We start from the raw sequence: 10,583 nt of genomic DNA, 5'->3' as shown, positions 1-10,583 counted from the left end.
ACACAAGCGTATGTGGCTTCATTGACAATTGCACCGCAACATCACTACTTTAAAATGAACTTCCTATGCTGCACTGTGACTTAATATTTGATCATATCAACAGTGTTTATTATGTCTTCAGTTACATCCTGACTATAGACCCGGGTTCTTTAAATTTCAAGAGGAACAAAAAGGAAACATGAGATTCACTGACAGGGACAAAAACAGCTCCACCTTCAACAGATCAGGATCAGATCAGAGTCAACCTTCAGTCTGCATTCTAACTTACAGTCAGTTACTCATAAGGTGAGTCTGAGTTTACTGTGTTTCTTAAGATCTGTAAAATGCACATGCTATTAAAAAAGTAAAAACATTCTATAAGGTAAACTGTGACTTGAATCTCAACAACTTATTTTTAGCAAACACACACGTCGATGTTCACTTCTTAAAGAAATCTTGGTGCACTCGATGAGAAAACTAGTAATGCTGTTTAATAATAATGCATGTTTGTGAAGGAGAACGAAATGGATTTTCCGGTGTATGAGTTTTTTTGTGGGAAGGTTGAAGTTAATCTGTTCTTCTGCAGCATGTCTCTGACAATGTCTCATGATGAGGATTTGACCGTCATCTCAAACCCAAAGAGCAAATGGCCAGTACTCTGTCAGATTCTGGGTTTTCTGTGCTCCAGTCCGATGTGTTCTGTATCCCAGTATATGAAAGGGAAGCTGACGCACATCCACACAGCTCTTGGAGTGAGTCAGACACATTAATTGCAAAATACCTTTTTGATATTTTCAGGCCTTCTGATTTTAGAATACTTTAGACAGATTTTATTTGAACATTAAAAAAGATAATATTTCACAATTAGGTTATGATGCAGTGCAATGTATTAAAATGTTTTTAAAACACTTAAATGTACCGAAAACATGACATTCAATTTATGTATTTGGATCCTAAAAAGTTATTAGAACTAAGCTGCAACTTTTAGTTCCAGTTTTTAGTTGCAAATGTTAATACAACCAAATTAAATTTATACAAACAATGTCATATAAAATGAACACTTTAAATGGCCACAACAATGAAAATGTTCAGTTGTTTGACTAAAATAAAATATTTTGTAAACGTAGCAAAAAAAAAAAAAAAGTATCTCAAGCTGTCAGGACTTACAATGTCATTGCAGTAGCTGTGTACATTCTTAATTTTATATCTTGGAAGTTTTTCAGATTCCTGACAGCTGGTGGCATCACTATATTTTTCTCTTGTTTCATAGATTGTGCAAATTATTATTAGTGTCATCAATATTGCGGCGGAGAATTTGTTCTCGTGGGTTAGGTCCTATAGTATATATACATTTTCCCATGGACCATTTTGGCTTGGTGGTGTGGTAAGACTTGGGTCTCATTTTGACCTCATTATATTTAACATTTCATTAAATTGTTTTCATAAATTTTGAAAACACAGATATGTTTCTTTGTTTTCTTTTGTCTATTAGTTCCTAGTAGTTGGAATAGTGTGCATTCTTCAGGCTATGTTTCCCAGTACTTGTCTGGTGAGTATCTATGAAAGCCATGCCTACATTATATCTGTGTTAATATGATATTTCTGGCTCTGTTTTGTTTTGTTTTAAATATTGTTTGTGTTTTATAGCTGGCCATCACAATGATTCTGAATGTAGTCAGTACTGCACTGGCTCTCACAGCTGTTGTGCTGCATTCAATGGACCTGGCCGTGGAAAATAGTACTGCAACTATATTCTGCAACTCCTATGTTTATTTTTCGCAGATTGATTACAAGGATTTGCCTTTCACAACACAGAAACAAAGGACCAAAATCTGTTTAGACAGTGTAAGACAAGCTACAACAAATATTTTGATAGTTAACTCCAAAAAAATGAAAATTACGTCATTTTTATTTAAATAAGCTGACACTCTGATCTTTACTCCTCTAGATGATGCTGGGAGGATTAGATATCATGATGATAGTGCTGTCTGTCCTTCAGCTCTGTGTGACCATCAGTTTCTGTGTTTTGACTGGAAAAGCTTTGTGCAAGAAGGATGAAGAAGCAAAGGTACTGAATCAGCAGCACTATTACAACAATCAATCAGTCAGATCCACTGATCGTGAGAGTTTCAGAGAGCTGCTCTGTGTGTTCATGATTGTTTGTGGTTTTGCAGTCTGTGGAGGACCCAGAACTTCAAAAGCCGCTCCTGGAAGACGCCACTGCTGGTGCTGCATGACAAGATGAACAAAAATAATCAGTTTGTTTTGCTTGGCATTTTGTGTCTCAATATTGTAGTGAAATGATTTAAAGAACATCTCCTTCCTTCTGCAACGCTCTACTAATTAAATGAGGGCCAGATTTACTAAACAGGGCAAATTAGCATGAGAACGCAATCGCATAAAAGCGCCGATGGGAGAGGAAAGTTCTAATCTGATAATGCGCAAATTAAAGAACACAGACGCAGTCAGTGCATTTCCATAATAATCAACACAATCTACCAAGAGCAGCACAAATTAGCAAGCAGAGCCGAGGATTTTTTTGTTGGTTTTTTTGGCATTAGATAATGACGCAAGTAGCCTAGCAGTAACCGCAACTGACTGTACTACAGGCTAGGCCAGGGGTAGGCAAGTTCGATCCTAGAGAGCCGCAGTCCTGCAGAGTTCAGCTCCAACCCTGAAAAAAAACCTCACCTGCCTATAGCCTTAGTAATCCTGAAGACATTGATTAGCTTGTTCAGGTGTGTTTGATTAGGGTTGGAGCTGAACTCTGCAGGACTGTGGCTCTCTAGGACCGAACTTGCCTACCCCTGGGATAGGCCTACTGACCACAGCAAACCTTAGTAACACCTGCATGATTAATTTGAATAGTAGACTACTCTCCTCTCATTTGCATCTAAGGAAAACTCCTACAAATGCATATGTAAAAAGTTTAGCCGCAAAAATAACTGTGTACACGCATTTTCATCGCTAATTTCGCCCCCTTAATAAATCCTGACAGTAGTTTTTTAACTCCAAAAGAGAGATTTAGCGTAAAATGTAGTAAATTTGGCCCTGGTGTTTAATTAAACTTTTTTTTCTACGAACAAAAGTGGTGTTATCATTCATTGTTTTCTATATATAGATACAGATTAGTGGATGTTATCTTTTATTACCTTTTCAATTTTGTTGCGATCTTTGTGGCCGCTTTTATATAGGCTAGGCCTAATGAGTGGAGCACTTTGGCATCAAACCTTTTTGTGTATTTTTTCTTACGACTTCCCTATTGTTTCACATACAACAATTAAAATACTTTAAAAATAGAAGATATTTTAAAAGACATAAAAGTTTTATTTTATTTGATCTTTTCTGCTCTCCCTTACGAAAAATAAGTTTATTCAAGTGTGCTATTAGTATACTTCTTTTAAACTAAAAATAGGAAAGTATACTTTTAGTCTAATTTTTATGTACTTCTTAGAAATATGTTCAGATATTCATGTAACAAAATATATACAAATTAATACCTAAATAGGGACATAGTAGTATACTTAAAGTATGATTTAAAGTTCACTTAAAGAAAACTTACGAGTATACTTGCAGTACAAAACTACTAAACTAGTAGTTTACTGAGACTATACTTCAAAGTGTACTAAAAATGCTACAAGTATTTAATGAGTAAATTATCAGTATACCTATAAGTTCACTTTTAGTATAGTTGCAGTACAAACGAAACATTTTGATGTAAACTAGTTGTGTACTCAAAGTTTACTACTGTTATACTTAAAATTATACTTTTATATACTAGAAAGTGGGCCAATTTAGTCCCAAGGAGTATTGAAATAGTACACTTACAAGTATACTACTAGTGCACTGATATTTGTATACTTACTACATAAATTATACTTAAAAATATACTTGAACTTTACTTAAGTATACTTACTAAAACGTGAAGTATACTACTTTTTGGTAAGGGCTAGCTACAATAAAGTCAACAACCTCTAACATGTTAATCTGAACCCCTCTTTTATAGATAAGAACTTCAAAATATCTTCTCTTGTCCTAAAACGTGAAGCAGATTTTTATTCATCAGTAGCTATGATTTAATAGCAGCTGAAAACCCAAAGTTACAATAGCATGCCCATTTCTAAATGGAGAAAAAAAACTCGATTTTTAAATGGAATTTTTAAAATGGAAAACATGCCTAAAATTGTTGTGTGGGATTATCCTCTTTAAATAACTTAAACCCAGGACTGGTTGGGTGGAGAAATGATACCTGAAGCTCTGGCTGCACAGTGAAGAGATCCAAAGCCTCGGAGCATCGGCAACAGCGCCATCTACTGCCTCATATGACTTACAACAGCCATCGAGCCTGGAAATGTAATGCATAGCCTATATTCATAAGTAAAATGTGCCTAAATGGAGGAACGGTTTTCTTTCTGGGAGGAAAACTTATATATGTAGCCTATGCTCTGCGTTCTGTCGCGAAACTTTTGTGTTCCCGAGATAAATGTTGTGAGACGGAAATAATTAAAAGCTGGGAGGAAAAACGATTTCAATGCTTTTTCGAGCGAACGCAAAGCTTCTTCTATTCAAAGTTCAAAGTTTTTCGGGGGAACTCAATACTTATAAACACTTACTGTATATCACCTATATTTTATATAAACAGCCTATTTTTTTTGTATATGTTTTCCTTCCATCTCGCTCTCTCTTTCTCTCTCTCAAAAGACAGAGCGAAGAAAAGACCAATCAAAAGTCCAATGAATTACCCAAAAAGTACAGTATAACCTACACTCTTCACATTTCACAATTCAACCAACCATCGGAAAACCCACCACTGCCGACGTACTTGGAAAGTTTAGACGCGCAGCGAAACGCTCACATGATTTAAAAAAGTGAAGCTGAATTCCATCATGTGATTTTTTTTTAACAGTGCGGAGCTTCATTGAAACCTGCGCTGCGTATGCTACTTGATACATATGAGCCTCTTTCATACGTTTCATTAAAATACATGTCAGATCGTCTTTAATGTCGTGGTTTAATATTTGTGAAGAGTGTGAACAGTATAGCCTACGTCTTCAATGATATCCTGTAATTCCTGTTCTTTACACTTGGGTTCTTATTACATTTCAAGTGGAACAACAAGGAAATATGAAACTAATCACTGACAGGACTCGGGGACAAAACAGCTCCACCTTCAACACATCAGGGAAGAGTTAGGCTATCTCGCAGTCTGGACAGTAAAATATACACAATTGCTCATAAGGTGAGTCTAAATAAAATTCACGTGCTATTGAAAAAGTAAGACTAACAAAGTGTGACTAGAATCGCAACCATTTGCTTTTATAGCAAACATGCGCAGGTGAATGTTCACTTCCTCTTAGGGAATCGTTTATGCAGTAGACGAGAAACCAGCAATGTTGTTTCAATAATTATGCATATTCTAGAACTTGTTTGGGAAGGGAAACAAACTTATGAATTTACATAACTAAGAAACGTTTCATTTTTGTCATTGTGATTTTCTGATGCATGAGCCCTACTTGTTTCTTTGTCTTGTGGGAAGGTTGAAGCAGCATGTCTCTGACAGTGTCTCAGGGTGAGGGAATGATGGTCATCACCGTCACCTCAAACCCAAAGAGCAGATGGCCCGTACTGTGTCAGATTCTGAGTTCTCTGTGCTATGGTCCAGTGTGTTTTGCATCTCAGGATATGGAGGAGAAGCTGACAGACACCCAGAGAGTTATTAGGGTGAGTGAGAGACTTGCACTGATTAAAATCTTGATGTCATTAAAAATAAATAAATAAAACAGATTTAAGATTCTTAGGTATGTTCCCATATATGTAGCCTACTCTTAATTTAAAAGTTTAAAAGCTGGAGGTCTATTGTTCTCTTATTCCATAGATTGTACAGATAGTAGTTGCAGTCATGAATCTTGTGTTGGGATGTTTTGGCATGATCTTCTTTTTTGTTACCACTTCGGCCAGCAGTATGGTAAGACATTCCTCATTCTGTTCATGTTTATGTTTCATCAGATCATGCAGAAAAATGAACATGTACAGTATATAGCATAAGACTGCAGCATAACAAAAATGAAGAGTTCTGAATAATTTTGCACACACACACACACACACACACATAAACATATATATAATCATATGCTGTAGTTTCATGACATATGATAGTTTTATGAAATGAATATGGGTGTGTTGAAATAAAAATTCCCCTTTACTTTCCTTATGTGCAATTCATACATTCACCCACTTATCTTTTTCTCTAGGTGTTGTCGGTTCTTCAGCTCTGTGTGGCTATCAGTTTCTGTGTTTTAACCATAAAATCTTTGTGCAAGAAGGGTGGGAGTGCAAAGGTACAGTATTGTGCTTATAATAAACAGAACATTACCACCTGCTGGTGTGAACACTGTACAGTTATCTTTATAGCTATCCTCTATTTTCTTTCTCTATAGCTATCTTTATAGCTATCTCTACTGGGATTATGACTGTTTAAGAGCTTCTCTGTGTGTTCATGTTTGTCTGTGGTTTTGCAGTTGGTGGAGAACACAACTTCAGAATCTAGAAGTGGAAAAAGCCAATATTCACTTCCGTTTGGTCACAGTTGTAGCATGACTCTTGCATTGACTCAGGTGAGGGACTGACTGTTATCACCATCACCTTAAAGTAATAGTTCACCAAAAAATGAAAAATTGCTAAAAATAAATACATATATATACTCACCTTCAGGCCATCCAAGATGTAGATGAGTTTGTTTCTTCATCAGAACAGATTTGGAGAAATGTAGCATCACCAATGGATCCTCTGCAGTGAATGGGTGCCGTCAGAATGAGAGTCAAAACAGCTGATAAAAACATAACAATAATCCACAAGTAATCCACACCACTCCAGTCTATCAATTAATGTCTTGTGAAGTGAAAAGCTGTGTGTTTGTGAGAAACAAATCCATCATTAAGTTAGTTTTTACTTAAAACTGTTGCTTAATTGTGATGTGAGAGGACAGCAGGGGGCAGATTTTTTTCACTGGAGAAAGCGTCATTATGAATTTTGGACTGGTATTTTGGTGGTATGAAGTGACGGTTTAAAGTTAAAACTTGCAGCTTTTCGCTTCCCAAGATGTTAATTGATGGACTGGAGTCGTGTGGATCACTTGTGGATTATTGTGATGTTTTTTATCAGCTGATGGAACTCATTGTTGAGCAAGTAATGTAATGCTAAATTTCTACAAATCTGATCTGTCCTGATGAAGAAACAAACTCATCTACATCTTCGATGACCTGAGGTTTTTTTTATTTATAACTTTATTTGAAAAGGGACCATGTACAATTATTTATTTTATTATTATTTTTTTTTTTCAGTTTAGTTTTGTTATTTACATTTATATTATATTTAAATTTTGTCATTTAGCAGACGCTTTTATCCAAAGCGACTTACAAATGAGGACAATAGAAGCAATCAAAACCAACAAAAGAGCAATAATATGCAAGTGCTATATTAGTATATTATTATAGTGTTATATTTCAATTTCACAAAGAAATGTGCAGCATTTTGTCCAAGCAATAATAAAAGGACACATTTAATTTATAATTTGTCTTAAAAAATCGTGAATCGAATCGTGAGTTGAGTGAATCGTTACATCCCTAGCTCATATATGTCAGATTGTACTTGATGCGATGTGTTTGTATTTTAGGATATGGAAGATAAGCTGACAGACACTCACACAGCACTTGGGGTGAGTCGGATACTTAGATCTTTTTGATATTATCAGCTTTATTAAATGGTTTATACTATGTGTTTTGTCATCTGTAAAACTGGTACAAATATTGTTCTCCTATTTCATAGACTGTACAGATAATGGTTGGTGTCATGAATATCACAATGGGTTGTTTTGGCTTCGTCTTTGCTTTTTGGATCGGCAGTGTGGTAAGAGTTGTTACGCATTCTCATCATCATTATTATGTTTCTAAATGATGAGTTCATGCAGTACAATGAGTGAGTTCATTCAAAAAGTGAATTATCTATGACATTGATCTGGCTTTGAGAATACCCTACATTCATTTCTTTATTTTTGTATTTTCAAATGCTATATGATTTATCAAAATCCTAATGAGGTGGAATAATGTGAAATCTGGTGGTTTGTATTTACACTTTCAATTTGAAGATGCATGTTTGCACGGACCAATGTTTTTATTTCTTTGCTTTGCCTTTTAGTTCCTTGTTGTTGGAGTTATGTGTGTTCTTGCAGTGATGGTTCCCCGTCCCAGGCTGGTAGGTGTGAATGAAGAGTTTTTAATTTTATTTATTTATTTTTGAGCATCAGCAATTTATATAGTGTGTGTATTTTACAGCTGGTCATCACAGTGGTTCTGAATGTAGTCAGTGCTGCACTAGCTATCACAGCTGCTGTGCTGTATTCAGTGGACCTGGCAATGGGAAGCAGTTTAAGCTGTTACAGAGAACATTATTATTATTCATCTAATAATGACCGGCTTAACCGTAAAGGGAGTAACTTTGAGTCCTGTTTTTACTACAAAAATCTCAGTCAGGTAATGATTTGATTTATTTATCTTTTTCAGTGTTATAAAAAATTATTTGTGTGTATTTTATTATTATTTAATAATACACTGATGTTTTTCCACCTCTAGATGATGCTCGGAGGACTAGATATCATGATGATAGTGCTGTCTGTCCTTCAGCTCTGTGTGACCATCAGTTTCTGTGTTTTGACTGGAAAAGCTTTGTGCAAGAAGGATGAAGAAGCAAAGGTACTGAATCCTCAGCACTATTACAACAATCAATCAGTCAGATCCACTGATCGTGAGAGTTTCAGAGAGCTGCTCTGTGTGTTCATGATTGTTTGTGGTTTTGCAGTCTGTGGAGGATCCAGAACTTCACAAGCCGCTCCTGGAAGACGCCACTGCTGGTGCTGCATGACAAGATGAACACTTACATATATATTTTGATTTTAATACATTTTCTTTGTTTTGGTAATGGAAAGTGAAATGATGCCATCTGCAACACCACAGACATGAAGGTGCATCATTTACATGTAGTCTTTTCACAAATGTTTTGTTACTTTTAAAAAGAAAAGGCCTACTCTTTTAAAAAAATTAATTACTTGAGGATAATGCATCTTGAAAATGCGATTATTTAAATAAAATAGAAAAGATGCAAATAGGTAATAATAAAATATGCCATGATGTTTTTTTGAGTATGGAAGTCTTGCCTGTTTCTTAACCGTTTCATGTATGACTGAAACATTCATCACAAGTTTATTTGTTTTTGTTAAAACTGTAATCCATAAATGGATGCAATTCAAATACATATTTTTAGGGTGTGTAATTATTTTCATTATTTTATTGACTCATGACTGTAGAACACTTATTCAGTATTCAAGAGCAAGAAAGTCCTGTTAATCTATTACTGGATGACAAACAGTTCTGCTTGTAACTACAGAAGGAACCACTACTTTGCTTTGTGACTAATTATTTTGCCACTTTTTTGTGATTCAAAGTGGTCTAAACATGCACACTCAGTACATCTGCCGAATATGCACAACGAATGTGAAAAGTGCTATACAATTTATTGAATTTAGTTTTAAATATAAAAGCTAACTAACTTAGCTAAACCTTTTCCAGCTAACCTTCACCAAATGTATAAAATGTATTGGATAAAAGCGTCTGCCAAATGAATAAATGTAAATGTAAATGTTGATAAAAGAACACTACTGAATGTTGTCTGATCATGTCCAACGACATTTTTGCCCTATAGTACTATGAAATGCTTCTTGTAAATTTGACTGCCTTCATTTTTGCATATATCAATTTGGAGAGCAGATGTGTAGTCAGTTAAGTTTTGCATTGAACATGCAGATATGGTCAAAAGTCTGGTACTGTAATACTATTGGAATATTGTTTCTTACTAACCCTAACGATTATATTGACAGTGTTCTTTGCAGATTGTAGTAATCATACAGAATGATCTATATTATATTGCTCACTCAGAATTTTCTGTCTTAATAGTGAGGTTATGCTCATTGGCTCTCCTCATTAGCTCATCAGCGTAAATCTGGTTCGCTAATGTTAAACCTGGATGACTGTTTTGGATTTTAGAACTAAACTAAAACAATTAGGAGTTATATTTGACTTTTGATCCACACGTGCAACATACCGTTAAGACTCCCTTTTTTCATCTCAGAAATATTGCTAGACTTTGCCCTATGTTATATTTTCCTGTGACTGAAAGGGTTAATAATCCTTTAGTTTTTTTCTCACTTAGACTACTGCAATGCACTTCTTGCTGGGGTCCTTAATACTTAACACACTAAATATTCTAAATACACACTTAACAAATTACAATACCGGTATATGCAAAATTCAGCAACTACAGTAGGATCCTGACTGGAGTCAGAACCAGTGTTGGGGGTAACTCATTACAAGTAATGCGAGTTACGTAGTCGGATTACTTTTTTCAAGTAACTAGTAAAGTAACGCATTACTTTTTTAATTTACAAGAAAATATCTGAGTTACTTTTTCAAAAAAGTAATGCCAGTTACTTTGTTTTCCCATTTATTGACTGACAGCTCTCCTGTCCCCATATTGGGAGAAATCGGAAGTGCAGA

The 10,583-nt window shown here is 35.2% G+C and overlaps 2 protein-coding genes across 3 annotated transcripts in view; both read left to right on the top strand.

Moving 5' to 3' along the window:
- The first annotated feature begins 540 nt into the window (after positions 1-540).
- LOC107671425 (uncharacterized) lies at positions 541-2,582 on the top strand. Its single transcript, XM_016464343.1, has 6 exons — positions 541-731; positions 1,250-1,363; positions 1,472-1,528; positions 1,627-1,824; positions 1,928-2,047; positions 2,154-2,582. The coding sequence occupies exons 1-6, from the start codon at positions 579-581 to the stop codon at positions 2,214-2,216; spliced, it is 705 nt and encodes a 234-aa protein (XP_016319829.1). The 5' UTR covers positions 541-578; the 3' UTR covers positions 2,217-2,582.
- A 2,367-nt stretch (positions 2,583-4,949) lies between these two features.
- The window catches only part of LOC107671423 (uncharacterized), a 20,080-nt gene continuing 14,446 nt past the window's right edge, over positions 4,950-10,583 (top strand). The window contains exons 1-11 of one of the 2 annotated variants that reach the window (XM_016464341.1): positions 4,950-5,218; positions 5,526-5,700; positions 5,855-5,944; positions 6,231-6,317; positions 6,498-6,593; positions 7,652-7,693; positions 7,804-7,884; positions 8,173-8,229; positions 8,310-8,507; positions 8,607-8,726; positions 8,833-8,884. In XM_016464341.1, the coding sequence (XP_016319827.1) occupies positions 5,527-5,700; positions 5,855-5,944; positions 6,231-6,317; positions 6,498-6,593; positions 7,652-7,693; positions 7,804-7,884; positions 8,173-8,229; positions 8,310-8,507; positions 8,607-8,726; positions 8,833-8,884 (997 nt within the window). In that variant the 5' untranslated portion in view covers positions 4,950-5,218; position 5,526. Of the gene's footprint in view, positions 5,219-5,515; positions 5,701-5,854; positions 5,945-6,230; positions 6,318-6,497; positions 6,594-7,651; positions 7,694-7,803; positions 7,885-8,172; positions 8,230-8,309; positions 8,508-8,606; positions 8,727-8,832; positions 8,885-10,583 lie in introns of both variants that reach the window. The other variant, XM_016464340.1, reaches the window with a different exon arrangement.

Source organism: Sinocyclocheilus anshuiensis, unplaced genomic scaffold, assembly GCF_001515605.1.
Source record: "Sinocyclocheilus anshuiensis isolate Anshui unplaced genomic scaffold, SAMN03320099.WGS_v1.1 scaffold552, whole genome shotgun sequence".
Taxonomy (NCBI): Eukaryota; Metazoa; Chordata; class Actinopteri; order Cypriniformes; family Cyprinidae; genus Sinocyclocheilus; species Sinocyclocheilus anshuiensis.
The sequence above is the reverse complement of the archived record's forward strand: the minus strand, read 5'-3'. Positions and strand labels throughout refer to the sequence as shown.